General features: G+C 40.5%; 3 protein-coding genes across 3 annotated transcripts in view; 1 reads left to right on the top strand and 2 right to left on the bottom strand.

Annotated features, from left to right (window-relative positions):
- Nucleotides 1-5,374, bottom strand: part of LOC138604241 (caskin-2-like) — a 66,539-nt gene extending 61,165 nt beyond the window's left edge. The window contains exons 1-2 of the mRNA XM_069676121.1: nucleotides 5,318-5,374; nucleotides 1,120-1,528 (exon numbers count right to left, since the gene is read on the bottom strand). Coding sequence (XP_069532222.1) covers nucleotides 1,120-1,213 — 94 coding nt within the window. The 5' untranslated portion in view covers nucleotides 1,214-1,528; nucleotides 5,318-5,374. The remainder of the gene's footprint in view (nucleotides 1-1,119; nucleotides 1,529-5,317) is intronic.
- Nucleotides 5,375-8,358: 2,984 nt separating this feature from the next.
- mettl23 (methyltransferase 23, arginine) lies at nucleotides 8,359-10,396 on the bottom strand. Its single transcript, XM_069676291.1, has 5 exons — nucleotides 10,163-10,396; nucleotides 9,405-9,509; nucleotides 9,072-9,309; nucleotides 8,861-8,945; nucleotides 8,359-8,765 (listed from the first exon to the last, which is right to left on the bottom strand). Exons 1-5 carry the CDS (start codon nucleotides 10,265-10,267, stop codon nucleotides 8,600-8,602), a joined length of 699 nt encoding a protein of 232 aa, XP_069532392.1. The 5' UTR covers nucleotides 10,268-10,396; the 3' UTR covers nucleotides 8,359-8,599.
- A 237-nt stretch (nucleotides 10,397-10,633) lies between these two features.
- On the top strand, nucleotides 10,634-20,483 carry jmjd6 (jumonji domain containing 6, arginine demethylase and lysine hydroxylase). The gene is made up of 7 exons (XM_069676355.1): nucleotides 10,634-10,765; nucleotides 10,888-11,031; nucleotides 12,013-12,401; nucleotides 12,599-12,885; nucleotides 14,461-14,596; nucleotides 16,404-16,542; nucleotides 17,081-20,483. The coding sequence occupies exons 2-7, from the start codon at nucleotides 10,903-10,905 to the stop codon at nucleotides 17,210-17,212; spliced, it is 1,212 nt and encodes a 403-aa protein (XP_069532456.1). The 5' UTR covers nucleotides 10,634-10,765; nucleotides 10,888-10,902; the 3' UTR covers nucleotides 17,213-20,483.
- Nucleotides 20,484-20,786: the final 303 nt, after the last annotated feature.

Below are 20,786 nucleotides of genomic sequence, written 5' to 3'. Positions count from 1 at the left end.
CTGAGGAGAAAACCTGCAGCAGATCAGTGAAAAAACAACAAGAGCTCCTCTAACCTCGATCTGCAGAGGATCCGACTGGTAGCATGAGGCAAACCCCAAAAAAACTTACAGCAGCTAAAACCTCCCGCTGTGTGTTTGATGAGCAAGAACCTGCAAAACACTCCAAGAATTCAGAGTTTCTACTAAAAGTTTGACTCAGGAAAGAAAGATTCTGCACTGAACAGCAGCGATATCAGGGCGCCGTTCAGCTCAGCGGCTTAACTGCACGACTCATGTAAAGAGGCTCAGATCTCGATGCAGCGGCCCCGTGTTGAACTCCGACCCTCGGCCCTTTGCTGCCTCTTTCTCTTCCCTCATTTCTGACTCTATTCACTGTCCTGTCCTATAAAGGCAAAGGCCAAAAACATCATCTTTACAAAGAATAAAAGAAATAAAAGCTGCAACATCAGTAAAGAAAGGAGGACAGATGAAGGATTTCAGCTGAAAGAGCAGTCCAATCTTTACCTGGATGTACCTGACGTAATCAAGACAATAAGCAAGAACTGCCCATTAAAAATGGCCGATTTAAATCATCAGTCGCAAAGAGACCGAGACTCCTGCAGCGTTCTGTTCCCGAGTAGCAGAGCAGAGGAGGAACGGCGAGAGGAGACGTAACTAACACTAACACCACAGTCATTGAACTTTCCATAACCCAGGGTGAGCTCAGTGTGTCATGAAAGGTTCACGCTAAATCAGTGCAATAAAAAATATCAATATCATATCCATATCAATAATGAACAGCTGGAAAATGCCCCGTTTAAAGCACATGGCCGTGTGTCCTCTCCATATTTATAAGACACAGTCTGAGACAGAATCAGCGGATTCAATAAACAGCAAGAGACGCTAAAAACACCAGGTGTCTAACTACATAAAAATAAAGATAACTCTCACCATCGAACACTTTCTTTGACTGAGACGAGCCTTCAGAACGAGCTCTGTAACAAGTATTCAGATCCTTTACTTCATTCAAAGTAATAATACCACACTGTGAGATACTTCGCCACAACAAAAAGTCCTGCATTTAAAACTTTTTATAGATAGATTTTTCAGAATAAGAGCCTGTGGATGGGGTGTACTTACTGTTCCTGTTGGTTTTGAGCTTGGACAGCAGCTTCTGAGTGGACACCAGGTCTCCGCTCTTCACCGCCTGCAGCAGGTCCTGCTCCTTCCCCATGCTCCCTCCTCTCGTTTGAACCAGCTGTATTCAAATTCCCCCCTGCCTCAGTCAGAGCCTCCTCATGCTGAGCGCCGGAGACATGGACCGGCCTCAGGTGAGACTCCCTCCACTTCCTGCGTCTGACGCTCCAGCTGACAGCCAGGAAACAGACACCGTCTGATGTTTCCTCCGAGGACGCGGGGATGGAAAAACGACTCCACTGCCTAATTTCCTGCTCAGACTCCTCGGTCTTTATGTAAGGAGAGATATTTCCACTTTGAGGAGGCTGCCGGAGCTACTGTTTGAGGAGGAGGGGAGGTGATGCGGTCAGGACTGAAAAGAAACGAGAAAACCAGATGAGTTAACTTCCAATTAAACAGAAACAGGATGGAGTCGACATGAAGCCGAAACATGCACTAAGGGTCCGGGTTCAATCACGTTTAATCAGCCATAAATCCCCTTTGAATCCACTTATCAGATCCTGATCCTCTCAAATACCTTGAATCTAATTAAAGGCTAATGCTGTTAAAAGTGGGCTCTGCTTTAACGTATTCTGGGTTCTTAATGACTAATAGGTGCACATGTTTTAGAATTGTTTTAGCTAGCAGCCTTAAAACAGGCAAATGTACCTCAAAGTACGTCCACTTTAAGTCCTTCTTTTTTCCACTGACAGGCTCAGACTGTTATTCTAAGTGTCTGTAAACATTACACAAAGCATCCCTACAGAAAGAGGCATTTTTGTTGAGGAATAAGATGATTTTTTTCTAACCAGAAACAGCCGTTACATCGCTCTCTTCAAACCCACCAGACTCCATTAACAAAAACAGCAATTTTACCCGCAGTTTGTTTGTGTTATTGTGTGTTTAAAATAATTAGTTGGACTCCAACATGATATTTGTTCAACGCAGCAGTGGACCAGAAACTCCTGTGTTCTGCGAGGTAAAATTACTGTTTTTGTGAATGGAGTCTGGTGAGTGTGACGAGAGCGATGTGACTGTTTCTGGGGTTTTTTTAGAAAAACATCTTTCTTTACAGATTCAGATTTAATGACCAGGTATGTGGACACATAAAAGGAATGCTTTTATACTGAATACACAGAAATAGATGAACAGTTAAAATAATACTGTGCTGGGTGAAATTGATGGTTTTGTCAATGGAGTCTGGTGGCTTTGAAAAAGCTATGAAACGGCTGTTTCTGTTTTTAGAAGAGAAGCATCTTACTTTTATCAAAAAGGTCGGCTGAGTCCTTTCTCTAATACAATACCAAGATGTAATCAATCGATGCAGTGGTAATACAGCAACTCCAGTGAGGTAAAATTGCTGTTATTGTCAATGGAGTCTGGTGACTTTGAAGAGAGCAATGTAACTGTACTTTCTGGTTTAAAAAGAAGCATCTTACCCTTAACAACAAGTATTCGAAGCAGTGGTAGGACAGCAACTGCGAGGTAAAATAGCTGTTTTAGTCAATGGAGTCTGGTGACTTTGAAGAGAGCGATCTAACGGCTGTTTCTGGTTTCAAAAAAAGCATATTACTTAACCAAAAAGGTCGATCTCTGCGGGGATCCTTTTTGCTGAACACAACAACACAGAAAAAACACCCAATCATGGCAGCCGTAGACAAGCAACTCCCATCTATTGTGAGGTAAAGGTGATGTTTATGCCAATGGAGTCTGGATACCAAAAATGTGAATCTCTGTAGGGATACATTCTCTACAACAGCAACAACAAAAACTACCCAATGGAGGCAGTGGTAGAACAGCAACTCCTGTGTCCTGCGAGGTAAATTACTGTTTTAGTCGATGGGGTCTGGTGACTTTGCAGAGCGTGATGTAACTGCTGTTTCTGGTTTTAAAAAAGAAGCATCTTATCTCTGACACAAATGTGTATCTCTGTAGGGATCCAACACACAGCAACACAAACTAACAACAACAAGTTTTGTTTCTGCTCTTCATCTTCTGAGTTCCATGTTGGTATGTTGTTGTAAACCCGTAGCTGCTTTCAGTTTCACAAACCTCACACAGATTTCTCTCTCTTTCTGTTTCAGGTCCTCCTGTTGACATCTGAATTTGTTTAACGTCCTCCTGATTCCATGTCTTCAAGTATGTTATACATTCTACATGTGTGTGTCATCATTCGTATGTTCTGTGATTCTTTATTGGTCTGTTTTGTACACATGACATCTATTTCCTGCCTGTCAGTCCTCTGCTGCTCTCCCTATAGTTTGTTCCATTATCTTTCCTGTTAAAGGGTTTTTGGGGGATTTTTTCCTTTTGAAAACTGATGGTTTAAGGAGTTAATTTTTTAATCTAACAATCTTTATCTCTTGTTGTTCAGGTATAAAGGTTTGTGACGTCCCAAAGATAAAGTAGCAATAAAAGCCATTGAGTCTGGACTAGAGCTACTACTCGTCATGAAGTGCTCTGATCCGACATAAATCTGTTTCTGGACGGATAAACATCACTGCAGTTTTATTCCCTCTGATGTGACGGGCTCAAAGCAAACACTACAGTGTGGACAGAGGTTTACACAGACCTGTTACCTGCCACAGGTGAGATAAGGGCAGGGTGACCACAGTGACAGAGTGTAAACCTGCTGTTAGCTCAGAGGTTGCTTTAATTACAGCTCACCAACCCTTCAAACACAAACAGCTCACGAGGGATCCACTTGCGGGTTTCCACTGCTGTGTAAACACTGACAGCGCATACAGAGTCCTCACTAGCAGCAGCATGTGTTTAACTCGGTTTTTACACCAAACTTCATTGAGTTTTTTCACATTTTTAGACCAGAGCAGACAAAACTGACGGGTGAAGCCAGTGAGGCCCTCACCGGTCTGGTCCGGCTCCGCTGCTTCCCTCGGGGGTCTGTGATAGAGTCTTTGCTCACTCTGACCGTGCATCGACTTTATTTCAGCTACTTAAACTCTTCCAGCCCAGTGGCCTTGCTCAGCTCACAGATACAGGAGGGAGAAGTTAAGTCTCAGGGTTTCATCTCTGCTCCAGTGTCCTGCAGATTACTGACAGTCCAGACTTCTGCACCCGCTCCCTGCTGCAGCACCAGGCCTCACAAAACCTGCTAGAAAATAAGAGGGTCTGCAGCTGGATAACAGAGTCCGGATAGAGGTCTGCCCCTGCACTGAGTTCTGCAGCACTTTCCTGGTTAGGACATTACATAAGCTGGCAGCAAGAGAGGAGCACAGGGCGTAAGCAGAGCTGTCAGTCCCATTTACACCGATCATGTCCCTCTCTTTCTTCCACCTCCCTCGGGGCGTTTAGTATCCTCACTGCATTCATGACAAGGGGAACAATAACTCATACATTTTCACTCTGACACTGCAGGGACTCCAAGTCTCAGTGAAGTGGTCCCAAGCGGACATGAATAAGTCAGTTTATGGCTTACAAACAAGAATCACTTGACAGCTACTGCTTTGAAGTAAAGTTAGGGTGGTACATGATGTAGTATTTTAACAGTCTTGCGAACACTGTTGCTATCTCTCTGACAGTGAAGCTGTTAACCAACCACACCAAAAGTCTGCAAAAAGTTATTTCTTAATAAGCTTCAACATTTAAGATTTTGTCACGACAGACTTCATTAAGAAACTCGCTAATTCTATTTTCGTTTGCTCATTTACCGCATAAAACACATAGAGTGTGTATTTTTCCAGATTTGTCTCGAATTGTAAGCAGTTTGTCTCTAATTCGGGAATACGTAAAGCTCAATAAATCCCTACTACACAGTTCACGCGAGAAGTCCTGTATAAAACACGTAGACTAGCAAGCCCTGTTAAACTAATTTTAACATTAAATCTCCTAAATGCATGCTTCCTTGGTGATGTGAAAGTACGCCGAATTGAAAATGGGTTTCTAAAATAATACAAAAATATGTTTTGATTTAAATCAAGTTACGTTTATAATAATCTGCTCCAGGTTAAGGAGACGTGAGGGCAGTTCGGTGTGAAGCTCTCCCGGGAGAAAGTGGCATATCGCTGCAGGAGTCTGGCATGTAAACACACCGTCACCTCCACCACCGCCGACCTTTGTACCGAAGTAGTTAGCGCACTTTTAAGAACGATTTCCCTAAATTCGTGACTGAAAGAAGAAGAAAATGATCTATTTTAAGACTTACCTTTTTTGGTCCAGTATGGCAGAAACTTTCCCACCCCTGAAAGTTAGCAGAACACGGTGGTAGTTTGCAGGAAAACTCCCAAGAGAAAGCAGAGTATTCCTTGGATTGATATTCCGGAAAAGTCAAGGTCCTTTGAGTTGTATAAATCCAGGAGTATTCGCTTCCAAAAGTAGAAGATTGATGTTTAATCCCCACGCAGAATTAACATAAAATATATGTATTTCCAGGACTTTAGTACTTTGTGGAACAGTTCACTTGCTGACGTTCCTCCTGGTTTCCCTCCTTGCCGTGAATGCCACATTCTCTCCGCTGGATTGTCCAGAATGTGAACAGTGTCAAGTTACACATATTAATACATAGAACATCCGGCTAAGACTTTCAAAATAAACCCTGACAAAGCTATACCAAATCAAAGAATTAAAGAGCACATTTTCAACCACTAACCTCTATAGTAATTTTTCAAGCTTAAATGATAAATAGGGTTAGGTTTACATCTTTAAAACAAAACAAAAACAAATATTTCCTTCTTTTCTCTGCATTTTTGATAGCATAATTAAAATATTTGGATTTAAGACAAAATAAGCAATTCGATTACTTCACTATTGTCCTTGGCAAATAATATTTTTACTCTTGTCTGATAAATTACAGAAAAAATATTACTTTATTCATCCTAAATATTTAGTATTTAGTATCTTATTTGCATACATTTAAATAGTGGTACACTGTCAGTCGTGCTTTTATTTCGAAGATCAATCCATTCTTTCCTGTTTTGTTGTCGCTTCTGTTAGGTTTTTTAATTACATATACTCGAACCTTCCGCTGCCTTCAATCTCAGTGGGCAAATTTTATCAGGGTTTTGAAATATTTATTTTACAAGAAAAAAGTTATTTTACTGTCAAAATATAGGTTGAAGCTGTGAAACAACTATCTTATCTTTTTCTTATCTCTATTTATAAAGTAGTGCAGGCTAAATTTCTTAACTACTGGCTGCTACAATGTAACCAATTAGCAATACCAGTTAACAGTTTTAACCTTAGCTACTACTTTTAGCTTATAACTTGAACCATTTAGCAATTTAACTACGTTTAGCTAATAGTTTTAACCATATAGCCATTAAACTTCTTTTAGCTTATGATTTGAACTATTTAGCCATTAACCTACTTTTAGCAGTTAACAATTTTAACCATTTAGCTAATATTATTGTCAACTTTTCAGCTAACAAATTTAACCATCGATACATTACTTTTGCTAACATATTATTTAGGTTATTTATTTTAATAAGTTTATCCATACTTTTAACATACCTTTTGTTCAATACTTTAAGTTTACAGTATTCTCCACATAGTTACTATATTACTATATATTACTTTAAGTGAACGTTTCTATATGTTTATCCATTACTTTTTAACCATGTGTTCATTTCAAACGGAAAAATTTAACAATTACTCAAATCACTTAAAACCACACATAATAAACCAACAACTTGTAGTTCCTTCATGAGCAGAACACAACAGCCCTGTTCTCAGTTTTGTGACGATGCATTTTTCAGATAATCCCAGGGTGAGTCAAGAATTTGTCTTAAGACGGAGGATAATGTCTGAACTCATCAGGGAACACTTAATCCTTCAGTTCTCTAAACAAAAAAGGGGGAAATCACAGAAGATGGAGACAATGACTATGTATTTCCTGATATTAAGGGGAATTAGAAGTAGCTTTTAAACGAACATGTAATTACTCTTAAATTTTCCCTTAAATGGCGTCAGACTCAGAAGCAAAGATGAATTTAATTGAAGCTACCGCATGCTCACGTTTAGTTTAATAGACAGAAACAAAGAGAAAATAATCCAACATGAAGCTGCTTTTTACAACTTTACATCATATCAAATTAAATTAAACCAGCAAGAGGTTCAAATCAAAGTTCTCGTGTGCTCAACATGAGTTTACGATTAAATGTGACAAGTTAATGTGATGTCAAATAAAATGTAATGCAACTAGAACTTCCTGCATATAACATAAAAAGTCCAAGATAAGAGGTAAGAGGCAACATGTAAGAGAAAGAAATAAAATCAACATTTGAAGTCAAATTGAACACTTCTGGCTTCTCATGATAAAAAAACTGTATTATTTTGAAGGGGTTTACTGCCATCTACAGGCCCAGCAGGGTGTTACAGGCAGAAAGAAAAGCAGGAGAACATGTTCACAGGTTTTTTAAAGAAAATAGTTTCCATCAGACTTCTACAAAGTTGCTTTGGTATATTTATTATCAGTTTATAGAAATAACAATAGCATATATTTATAAAATCAGCAGAGAGATAACTGCGGGACAAAAATACAGAACTTTTTTTTATTTCTTTTTTTTAAGTTAGTCTAACCCACGTCTCTTGCCTGTTTGCACTCTATAGATGAATGTCATGATTGTCTATCTTTTACATATATTTCACACAAAGACTCTAACTAAAATATATCTATAAATATGGTTTGATTATTGTCTCCCTGAACAACAGTAGCCATAATCACACAACCATCATCATCATCACAGAATCTCTGACGTTTAATTAGCTGAAGATGTATTTTGTCTCTTGCAGAAGAAGAAAATAACAGAGATTAAGAATGGAAAGAGAATACATATGATTTCACAGGTACCTTAACTACAACTTTGATGTACTTTACTTGCATTTTATTTCAAACTGTGGGAGGTGACTTTGGATAAATCAGTTAGACAGAGCTAGATTTTTAAAGTGAACAGAAAGGAGAGGTGCTGCCCTCTCGTGGTTAAAGGAGAACACACGCTCACACGCACAGTTCATCTGTATTAGCTTAGTGAAGGTTCAATAAATATTTCAGCAGGTTTAATTCTGTCACAAACACACAGTACTACAGTCTGAATGCGCACCCAAAAAATAAATATCACAGAAGAAAGAAGGTGAGAAAGTTTTCATAATTATAATCGTATGAAGTATTCAAACTTATAAGAAGAAAAAAATCTAAGTAAAAAAAAATAAAGTAAAAGAAATAAAGTCAGAAATGCTTTAAATCTCCCATTAAAAGTAAGATTTAATTTCTAGAAGAAATGAAGAAGAAATCTAAGTTTAAAAAAAAGGCAGAATTATAACTCAAAAGTCAAGTATATTTTTCACGTGGCCCTAAACCTCTTCCCCAAAAATTGGACCTTTCTTCAGAACTCTAAATGTTGAACATGAGCATTATCAAAGTGTTTTAGGGATTCATGTTACAGCCTTAAAAGTTAGACAATGTTGACATAATTGTTTCCTTAATTTGACATCAAACATCTTCAGTCTTCAGTGTGATAATCATCATGAGCACGCTGTGGTTTCCTGGTAGAGTCGATCCAGCCAGCTCAGGTTTATCTGCATCAAATGTCTCCAGCTGAATCTCGACACAGTTCAGTTTCCACCTGTGGAGCAACGCTTCAATCGACCAGTTAGCACTGAAACAGAGACAGAAGGGTTAAAACTGAAGCAGTTGGAAACAGCAGATATTTAAATCAGTGATTCAAACAGTGATGTCAACGTTGTACTAAACCTTCTCTCCTGGTACGTGGTCCAGAACTGAGCAGAGGGGTTTCTTCTCAACAGAAAAGCAACAGTTACAAGGACGTCTTCAAAATCTGAAACAGGGTACAAATGTTAATTCAGGGTTTAAATACAGTACAGTGGACAGAGATATTGTTTATAATGTTGCTCTTAGCCAATACAAGAAGAGTAATCATTGGTATTCTACAGGAAAGACCGACCTTGTGGTTCGTAGAAAACATCTGAGCCCAAGATGACGTCCAGCTTGGGAAGCAGAACCATTTCCGGTGAGACTTCCCCCCAGGTGAGACCCAATACCTCCACATCATGGAGGCTGTTCGCTTCACAGCTGCGCCTGCAGTTCTCCAGACACACTGGAGTCTGAGCGTTGTCTGACAGGATCACCTTTGCACCGCACTTTGCAGCCACTACACCTGGCAGACTCACACCTGCACCCAGCTGTGGAGAGAGAGAGACCTCTGAGTGTCCGCAGGTTTTTCAAGATGGCAGCTCAGGTAAAAAAAAGTTAAATGAAATGTGGTTCATCTTCTTACCTCCAGCACTGTTTTGTCTTTCAGCTCTTCCCTTTGTGTCCATATATACTGTGCCAGCACCACTGCACAGGGCCACACATACATGCCATATTGTGGATCGAGAACCTGGGAAAGAGGATCACAGTTTAACAGTGCGTTAACAACAAAATACTGAACAGAACAGAACTAGCATATTCAACATTTTAAAGATTCCGTACATATTATATGTCACTTATATTCAAGACATTACACAGTTTAAGGATAGTTTAAGTCCTCTTAATATCGGCATACATATCAGCCAAGCTGTTTCTTTAATGTTAAACTTTTTAATTGTATATAATACACTTTAGGCTAATAATATATATGCCGAATTTAGGAGAGGACTCAAAGGTATTGCATCACCATCTGTTTGTTGTTTTAGTGGGTGCAACCCACTTATAAACCCAAGATTAATTTTAATTAACGACTGGGTGATGGTAAGTTATCTGGGCCCAATTTAATTCAAGTAAACACATCTTTGTGTACTGGACATGTGCCGAATTGAGGAGAGGACTGTTTAATAACTTATACGGCCCTTATTCATTCTTCTATAGGTTGCATATAGTTTATATACACAGTTACCTTAAATTGACATATTTTTTAGCTCCTACATTCTTTGTCAGCACACGACACCGAGAGAGCAGCCAATTTATATCTTATGCTTAATTCTGTTTACAAATAAGAATATAAACGACTGCTATGCATCGCGTATAACAAAAGGCTAAAAAAGTTTAACAGACCTCGGGGATTGAGACTGAAAGAGACTCCTGTTTGTTTTTCTTGCTTTCTTCAAACGTGAAAACTTTGTAAGAAATGCTAGATGTTTCGGCTCCTCTTTGTTCCATTATGTAAGTAAATGCGCCATAAAATTATCATTTTATCCCCAGCTATTATTCTGACCCTTTGTCTCCTGATCGAAAAGTCATTTTTAAGACATTTAATTTATATTCATGTTGATATTATATCACTAGCAGCCACGCTTCTTTCTATTTCCGCATTGACCAAAACACAAGAAGGAACGCTATGACAGCCAATCAAATTCACGTAAATGCCTGGCGGGAAGGCTTACTCTATCTTCCATCCAATCAGCGTTTTACTTTTGTAGACACTGTGGCCAATGAACTTTTTATTCGTTTAACCGGGGCGGGGATAATACCTGTCAATCAGTTACCAAAGCATAGTGTCTATTTCCAGCCAACTAGCAAGCTACCTAGTTAGCTGTGTTTCAAACTGTGTCGATAAGGCAGGTTTTATAAGTGTTCTTACATTTGTTAGTATAGATCTAAAGACGTTTTTAACACATTATCCTACTTGTGGGTTTGTTGTCTAATCACACAAATAAGGTGAGACTGCCAGAACAGCGCAGCTAGCCGGCTATCAGTGTAGGCAGGCTAGTGAATGTGATTCTGTATTTGTTAGCACGATAGCTAGCTGAGCAGCAGTAACACACGTTTTCTCTTTAAAGTCTTTAGGAGGAGGAATGAACCATAAGAGTAAGAAGAGGATTAAAGAGGCGAAACGGAGCGCCAGACCTGAACTGAAGGACTCATTAGACTGGACAAAACACGGTTATCATGAGACTTTCGACCTGTCACACCACACCGTAAAGGTAACTGTCAATATAGCGTTTGAAGCTAGGCTAACACTAGCTAGCCGCAGCTTGCGGCAGGAGTGCAGCTTGTCACGTAGACACCGAAGTGCTGTTGGAGCCGGTGTTTCACACAAGTCTATACCCGGATGATTAGTTTAATTTCATGTATGTTATGTATGATGATGTCTTATAACTGTCCACATATGTTTATATAATTGAATGACTATATGTTATCATTTTTGAGGGTATATTTTTAATGCATTTACACATTTTGAACCCCATTACTTACATTGAAAATGCTCGAGAAAAGGATCTTTAGTGGCCAGTATGAACAGTAGATGATTTGAGCAAGAAAGACAGTTTTAATGATGATAAGGTGCCATGAATGTTGTTCTAAGACAGACTTAAACCGTAAACCTGTCCTTGAAAAACAGGTTGTTCAATAAGCGTACTGCCTCCAGTTTGAAGTTAATATTGGGTGCTCTGTCAGATAATTTATGCTGTTGGCAGCAAAATGGAGAGCTGCAGAGACAATTGGACACAAAGAGAGTTGAGAAGTAATCACAGCTGATGTGGTTTTATGTGTTTGGACACAGTTAGTGTGGGTGTGCCCTCAATTTATCAAAGAGGTGTGTAAGCATTTCATCACAGCACACCAACCCTAACCTGCATATCCCAGCACAAGATTGCGTTGTTCAAATACACACACCTGGCCTTTGTTTTGTGTCCTGATACCCACCCTAGTGTGAGCTGCTTATATTTTATCCTAATACAAAGATGAATAAGCTCATTTAAAAACTTTCACAGCTGTTGTGAAGCTGCGACTCCATTTCCTCATCAGCAGGAAGATGGTAGCTGGAAATGTAGTCATAACTTTGGGAAACAGTTTGAAAATGTCTTAACGTGTAAATGACATAATATTTTAGTCTTGGAGTGTTTAGTAAATTCCTTTAGGGCAGTAAAGTGTGTGAAACTATATTGATATTTGCTGTGTTACAGGACAGTGTTGAGCGTGTGGACACTCTCCACATCAGTCCTGAAGAGTTCATCCAGCGCTTCGAGCGGCCCTACAAACCTGTCGTTCTGGTGAACTGCCAGGAGAGCTGGCCGGCTCGGGAAAAATGGACTCTGGAGCGCCTAAAACGCAAATACCGCAACCAGAAATTCAAATGTGGGGAGGACAACGATGGGTACTCGGTGAAGATGAAGATGAAGTACTACATGGAGTATCTGGAGACCACAAGGGACGACAGCCCGCTCTACATCTTTGACAGCAGCTATGGGGAACACGCCAAGCGCCGGAAACTGCTGGAGGACTACCAGGTGCCCGTCTTCTTCAGGGACGACCTGTTCCAGTTTGCAGGAGAGAAGCGCAGGCCGCCGTACAGGTTCGATCTTTGTTTCACTTTTCAGATGATTAAAGGTTGAATGTGGAGAAGGACTGGGCAGTATGGCAAAAAATATGATCATGATATTTCACTAAACTGGAAGTTGGACTTAAACCATTTAGAGTTTGTGTGATGAAAGGTAAAGAGAAGACTGTTATTGGAACATGATGTCAGTCTATCCTCATGTCCCCTCACAGGTGGTTTGTAATGGGCCCGGCCCGCTCCGGCACGGGCATCCACATCGACCCGCTGGGCACCAGCGCCTGGAACGCCCTGGTTCAAGGACACAAGAGGTGGTGTCTGTTCCCCACTAACACTCCCCGCGAGCTGATCAAGGTGACCAGAGAGGATGGGGGCAACCAGCAGGACGAGGCTATCACCTGGTTCAACGTGGTTTATCCCCGAACGCAGCAGCCGAACTGGCCTCCAGAGTTCACACCGCTGGAGATCCTGCAAAGACCCGGGGAGACTGTTTTTGTGCCTGGTGAGTGAAGGAGCATCTAACCCTAACCCTTCCTCAATTAGATTTATTAACTGATCATATATCGATTATTAGTTTGTCCTTTGCTCATACAAAGGCAATTATAAGTAACTTACTATGAGAACTAAGTTAAGGATACGATGTGTGATATGTAAGAGTCATAATAATCTTAACTTGAACATGAGACTTTAGGTATTACTAAGCAAAGACAAACCGACTTTAAAGACTGAGCCCATGTTTGACTAAAAGGGACTTTTAATGGCTTTTAAAAACATAATTATAATTACATAATTTAAATTAAATGTGCACACTGATTTATAAATGTTCATTAATGTAACTTAATGATGCTGCAGAAAGCTTTAAGGTTTAGTTACTTCACTTAGCCATTATTTAAAATCAAAATAAAGTTCTAACACTGATAATTATTTAAAAATGCTGAACATAAAATACATTAAATTATAAATACAAATAAATATTATACTAATGCTAGTGTATATATAATAGTGTTATTATTAAGGTTTTAAGATCTTTCAACGGAAACAAGAATGTTTTTCACCCCAAAGCAGCTAAAAATAATTAAATGCAGAAAAACAAGTAATGATTTTACTCTCAAAGATTTCTAAACATACATAAAATGGAAAGCTGCACATTTGAATAACACAGGATCAACTGTATTGATCCCCCATCGGTGGAAAGTCAGTTGTTACAGCTGCTCCAAAAGTCAGAGAAAAGAAAAACGTGATATAAAGGAGTACTAAAAACAAGAATCCAGAAGCCAGTGCTGAAATGTTTGCTGCAAAGCATGCTGGGATTTCACTGTAGTGCCCCTGTAAACAATCTGACCCTGTTTGGTTAGTATAAAAATAGAAATAAAATCCTAAGAGGAGAGTAAATAGAAACACAGTAGATGATTATCAGTTTTTTCTAGCTAATACTGATCGTTATGATTGGCTCGGGATGTTTTGGGACTGCGTGTAATTTGTTACCAAAAAGTCAGAACACGAAGCCGAGTTGAACTGCTTCTAGTAAATAAATAGTTGAGTTTAAATGGTGGGCAGTGTGTGTGTGTGTCCTGGTTTAAACAGCCGCTCATGCAGAAACCAGACTGGTTCCTTTTTCTGTCTTTGAACATCCACACGCTCAGCAGTGACCCGAGAGGTGTTTGGACAGTTCAGACAGCTCAGTGTTTCCGGTGTGACCTAAATTCACTTAATGCTAAAACAGCTGATGGTGATGAGGCTGGATTAAACCCAGGAATTAGACCTCACCTGTCTGACTCTGTAGAGACAACACGCACATGTGAGCGTCTGTTGTGTCTTACCGTCTGGCTTTGTTTACAATACAACCTGAGTCACTGACACGTGTACAGATGGATTTACACTTCGGATATATCAGCAATAAAGCAAAGGCATCCAAGTAGTTGTAATAATACCTATTTTTTCCCTCTGAATGGAAAACAATCACTTACTGTCTGAGTTATAACCCACGAAGAAGCAGGTGCAGGTTTACACGACAGAAAATCAAATCAGATTGTTGTTTTCTGTCTGATGTTAATGGTAACTAGCTGTGTGTCCGCAGGCGGGTGGTGGCACGTGGTTCTCAACCTGGACACGACAATCGCCGTCACTCAGAACTTCGCCAGCACGACCAACTTTCCCATCGTGTGGCACAAAACTGTCCGAGGACGGCCTAAACTCTCCAGGAAGTGGTATCGGTAAGAAGTGCACACGGTGCAGAATCAGTGTGACGGTTTGTTTACTGATGACTGTTAGCCACGCACAACCAGGATATCTGCAAGTCTCATCTGCAGGAAAAACCAATGAGGTATCAAAAGGCCTAAATAAGAGATATCAGAATGTCCTCGCTCACTTAAATCCACATGACAGGAAGTAAAGCTTTATCTTCATCTTTGCTCATCAACAGTCACTTCCTGGTGTTTGCATGCATGCTTCCTATCGCATTGATAGTTCAGACACAAAAAAACAGCTGTGAATGTGAAGTCTTGGATTTGACCAGAAAATTGCCCACGGTCAAAAAAAGGACCATTTTAAAGCTAAGAAAAGAAAAGGGCTGCATTATAACCATGGCAACCAAACTGGGAGCAGCAAGCACAAGAAACTGGAGGGGGAGGAAAAAGTAAGCCGGGCCAGGAGAAAACGACAGCAGGCGATGACAGAAACATCGTGAGAGCTGTGAGGAAAAACTTAAAACAACTGTCATTGACGTCTGAGTGTGTCCAAAGAAATGCATCAGGATTCATAAGTGGATAGCAGGACAAAAAACTAAGCATCGTAGTGACACAACAAAGGAGTTCGTCAGCTGATGAGACATTTCAGAAGCCCTCGGATACAAACAGAAACTAAAAGAAGCTGCAGTACAAGTCTAAAAGGCATCTTAAAACAACACATCAAAGGTTTAATGTTGGGCTGCAGCATTATGACTTTTTTTAATGAATGACAACTGTCACAGATCCCGAGTCTTATGCAATTATTATCATAGCCCTAGTTCAGTTACACAAATGTGAAGCACCATTACTTAGAGCTGCACAATAAATCGTTCAACAAAAGCAACTGCGATGTGTGCATGTGCAATAGTCGCATTGCAGGACTTGCGATTGTGCGGCAAATAAACTGCAGCACGTCAAGCTGCTACTTTATTGTTGTTGTTATTTTCCCCTGACTAATCAACAGGAAAAGTCCGTCTGACATCACATTAGTGCAGCTCTTCATGAGAGTGAACTGACCGCTGAGCTGCAGAGTCCGTGTGTCACCTGCCTGTAAACTGTAAACAAGTTATGCGTGGCAGTTTTTCAGTGAGTGTATTCCCGTGATCGATGGCACCTCGTTGCTGGTTAATGCCGTGGCCACATAAACTAACCGTTAATGGAATGGAAGTGCCACGGAGTGTTTACTTTTAGGTGTGAGGATGTGTGTGCCGACAGGATAAGGACACAGTGAGCTTTTGTTCCTAAAAGATCACGCTGATTAAACATTTAAACATCATTAGAAATGGTGGATGACACACTGTATAAGTAACGCAAAACTGCAGCCCACACGTGTGTTGTATTTATTTTAAAAAGAAAGGTGTCGCTCCACCTGAACTCTACTTTTTCATGCAGGTGTCTGAGTCACTGAAACAAGACTGATAAAAGGGAGAGAGGGGTTTTGTTTTGTTTTGTTTTGTTTTGTTTTGTTTTGTTAGAAGAAAATAGACTTAAAAGTCCCAAATAATACAAAGTGTAATTGTTAATTGTTTGTTAATGAAAACATTTTTTATGGTATAATTTCCTGTTTTAATGTTTTTAAAATCACAATAAATATCGCAGAACAAAAAGTTCTCACAATGTCAGTATACTGCTGCAGCCCTGGTCTGGTTATGCAACCAAATTATTAACTTGAATTTAAACGGAGGGTGGCTGAAAAAGAGAGTTCCAATAGATTTGATGTCGTGGTTTAATCTTTGAGTTTTGTCGATCCGAGTCAAGCTGACAGGGTTTTCTGTGTGTGTGTTTGATGCTTCAGCATTTTGAAGCAGGAGCGGCCCGACCTGGCCGCGCTCGCAGACAAAGTAGACCTGCAGGAGTCGACGGGCATCGCATCGGACAGCTCCAGTGACTCTTCATCCTCCTCCTCCTCCAGCTCGTCCGACTCTGACTCTGATGTATGTGCTCAAACACACACAAACACTGAGCTTTCCACGTCAGGTATACTAATGATTAAAATATGCTGCAGGAGACGCACTCGTGCATCACACGGAAAGATAAATTGTATTATATTTCTTGCACAAAGATGAAAAACAAAACTTGATCACAAACAGAGAACACATTATTGATTTCATCTCATGTAAAACAAGCAAAAGATCTTCCTCCTGATTTCTTTATTCCTTGCGCTAAGGAGGAAAGTTTAACTTGATTCTTAAATGCAAAATACGTTTAACAAATCCTCCTTTTATCTTTGTTCTCGTATGCTTGGCCCTTCTTCTCTCCCCCAGTAGGCAGCTCATGTGACACAAACTTAAAGAGCTAAAGGTTGGAATAAGACGCGTTGTTGTTGCGCTCTGCTTCTATAAATCCTCGCTGTCACGCTCACACGTGTCGGTCTGAAGTTAGCCAACAGGTGCCAACATGTGACCGTCGTCTGTAACATAACACACGTGCAGCATGTTGTGACTGAGCTGCTGTACACTCTGCGTCCTGCAGGCAGAGTCGGGCTCCGAGGGCGACGCCATGTCCCACCGCAGGAAGAAGAGGCGGACCTGCGGGATGACGGCTAACGGAGACACCAGCGGTCAGGACGACTGCGTGAGCAAGGAGAGGAGCTCGTCTCGGTGACGTCGGCCTCCGTCCAGCCTCCACCTGCCTCCAGCGGTGACTCCTCCACCCACTAACACACAAACAGCTGCTACTAGTCTAGGTTAGGTACAAGGCCGAGTCCCTGAATTAAGACAAGCGAGGTGTATTTTGAGGAGGAGGATCTGCTGGAGACCTGCCACCACTGTGCTTTCAACACGAATCGTTATCTGTTTGTCTGTGTAGCGTCTGTACGGTGAGGAAACCTGAAGAGAGATTATGACTGGGGGGGAGAACTGGGGACTCATCGTAGTGTTTGAAAGTCCCTGAGCTGCTCGCTGATGTGAGTTTGTTGAAAAATAGAGGGATGGGAATATCGTGACGCGTTCAGCCACCAGAGGAGTTAAACTAAAAGTTAGGGCAGGTTTTATCGCACTGACAGCCAAATATCTGCACACTTTAACAACACCAAACTGTTGTCCCAACAAAGATCTGATCACACCAGAGCTGCTGCAAAATTCATCTGCACGTCTGCAGTAAGTATTTTGTTCATGTTTGCAAACGTTCAAGTTTAACTAAAGATAGAAAACTTCTCTTAGAGATCATTCGGTTGCCGACAAGTCGACAATAAGTTTCGAAGTTATGAAGAGACATTTGCAGCACTGAATTCTGAAATCACTTCCTGTTTCCTGGATAGTGCATCATATATTTAATGCTCACTTCTAGGCAGTTTTACATGCTTCTACTATAATGATAATAAAATCATCCTATAAGGAAAGAGTCACAATATTATTATCCTAAAAAAAACACAATTTCAAGGCAGAAATATTTTGACCTTTCTTTGTGAAACTACAACTTTATCCCCAAACTCACTACTCTTCACTCCTCTTGCAACATTGTGCCTTTATTCTAATTTAATTACATGTTTCTTAATAAAATTAGAACTTATCTCCGGATATTGTGACTTTTTCTCACATTGGAACAAAAGGTTGTGTCCATATGTTCACTACGTTCTGCAAACAGTCCTGCAGTTTATAACGGCAAAACAAATATGTGATGACTGAGGAAAAGAGGGAGTGATTTCAGTCTCTGTTCATAAATCCTCCATTTTTGGCCTCTCCTGCTCTCCGTCCGTTAGTAAAAGCTGTGCAGATAAACACGATTAACGTGTTTCAACTAATATAAGTGGGTTTGTTTTCAGTGCTGCTGTGATCAGACCTTGTTCTCCTGGTTAGGATAGGCAGCACCGCCTCGCTGGGATGTGTTTTGAAACATTAATACAAATCTGCATTAGGAGTCTTGACTTCCTCTCTGGTGGTTTTTCCTTTAAATAGTTGGACGTTGTGTCGTCTCTTCTCCCTGCCTCTGTGAGTTAACGTCCTGCTGGAGATGAAAAGTGTCCCTTTAGTCAGCCAGCCTTATTGAACCTGTACTCGGAGTGTGTGTCTGCTGTAGGTGTGTGTGTGAGGTAAAGGAGCCTCTGGTTGTGTTGATGTTAAAGCTTCGGCCTTCAGCAGAGGGGAAATTCTGTGTGCCATGAACTATCTCGATGTGCAGCAGACTCGCTTAATTCTGAGTCATGTTGATTTTGTACTTAAGGCAGAATACCTGACAGCAGAGGGCACTACGTTGACCAGAATGCACTGCTGCATTTGAAGCTTCAGAGGATTGAGGAGCCGAATTATGTACATTACTTCAGCATCTTGATGAGTAACAGCAGAGCTCTGAGTTTGACGTCCTCCTTCATCAAGCTGCTGTTCAGACGAGTTACTAATCACTGGTTTACAGTAAAGACGCAGCCAGTTGAGTTAAATAGAGACGAAAATTAACGAGTATTTGTATCAAAAATGAATCTGCTGATTAAAGCTGAAACGTGTGAATCAGCTGTTCAGAAAAAAAGTGGATTAATACAACAACAAAAAACTGTCTCCAGCTTCTTAAATGTGACTTATTTTTGTTCTTCTTTATCTTCTGTGAGAGGGAACTGAACCTGTCTGAGTTTTGGACTCTTGGTCGAACAAAACAAGACATCTAAAGACGCCATCTTGGACATTTTAACAACCAGGGATTTAAACTAAACTACCAGAGCAGACATACCTGAGCTTGTACAAGACTATTAGGCTCAGGTAATTAAATTCATAGCAAACACAGCAGGTATGATTGGGTAAAATATCCACATATTAACAACCAGGAGGAAAACACAAACAGGATGGCAAAAGGAACACAGCTCAGGAAACCCTTTAATGAGCAGAAACGGTTTATAAAGTGTGCAGCTTCTGTCACTACAAGTCTACACATGCAAAATCCATCCATCCATCATCTACAGCACTTATCCTCTTCAGGGTCCGGGGGGGCTGCAGCCTATCCCAGCTGTCATTGAGCGAGAGGCGGGGTTACACCTGGACATGTCGCCAGTCAATCACAGGGCTGACACAGGGCAGACAACCTTTCACACTCACTGCTACAGGCAATTTAGAGTCACCGATGAAGCTAATGAGCATGTCTTCGGACCGTCGGAGGGAACCCATGCATGCACAGGGAGAACATGCAAACTCCACACAGAAAGGTCTTCCTTTAAACCTTCTAGCTGTGAGGCAAATCAATGCATGGACAAGAATAGTGTTTAATGATGACCAGTTTATGATCGATCAGATAAAACATATAACAGGAGGTGTCGAGCTCATCTGACAGGAAAAGGTCAGAAACCACAGCTACAAGAACTAATCAGGAGATGAATCGATCATGACAATCATCGAAAGTTGCAGCCCTTCTGACCGTTATTTACCTGGTTAATTCGTCTGTATAAAGTCAGTAAATTAAATGTCTTGTTTTGTCCGACCAACAGTCCAAATCTCATAAATTCAGTTCCTGTGATTGAAAACAGAGAATCAGCACTTTTAACTAATGAATCGTTAATGTTTGATGGACGCCGGTTGACCTTCTGTCTCGTATCGGCGTTCGAGTCGAAGCTTTGTGCAGTTTTTTCTAAACCCTTAAAATCAGCTGTGAAGTCCTCCAGAAGAAACATTCTGTGCAGTTCATGTGTTGCTTTAGACTAAAGTGCCTATAAAGACGCGAGGCGAGTTTAGGGGCGTTTGTGTTTCTGTGTTTTTATCTGATATCAATTTAAGGCACGATGTTGGTCTGTGAGGTCGGTCACATGGTGCCTTCCATCTCTGTCCTCCCCCATGTCGTCTGAACTGATCGGGGACGAGTTTTAGGACGGACGCTGATGCTAGAATTTGTCTCCAGGTTAAATGTGGATTTGAGGAGAGGAGACTCTTCTTTTTGTCGCTCAATAAAATCTTTTCTATGACGCAAAACTTGGTTGTCCGATCGTCATTTAAACCAACATGTCAGGGTGTATTTACTAAGATCTTTTGTTTAGTTTGAACCTAGGTCCAAAACTAAAGGTATTATTTTTACTTTCACATCCACAAAGAAACTGAGAAAATCATGAGAATATTTTCAACTTGTTTTGCTTTTAAAACATGACAAAGATATGTCTCATTATTGCTGCACCACCTGTTTATATACAAAACAACTTGATTTATCAGAAATATTCAACCTTAATTTATTGAAAGTATAACATTACAATCAGGAACATGTTTACAAA

Source organism: Semicossyphus pulcher, unplaced genomic scaffold (assembly GCF_022749685.1).
Source record: "Semicossyphus pulcher isolate SPU_LCO1_2020_fin unplaced genomic scaffold, fSemPul1.0.p SCAF_25, whole genome shotgun sequence".
NCBI lineage: Eukaryota > Metazoa > Chordata > Actinopteri > Labriformes > Labridae > Semicossyphus > Semicossyphus pulcher.
This window is presented reverse-complemented; position numbering and strand designations above follow the sequence as displayed.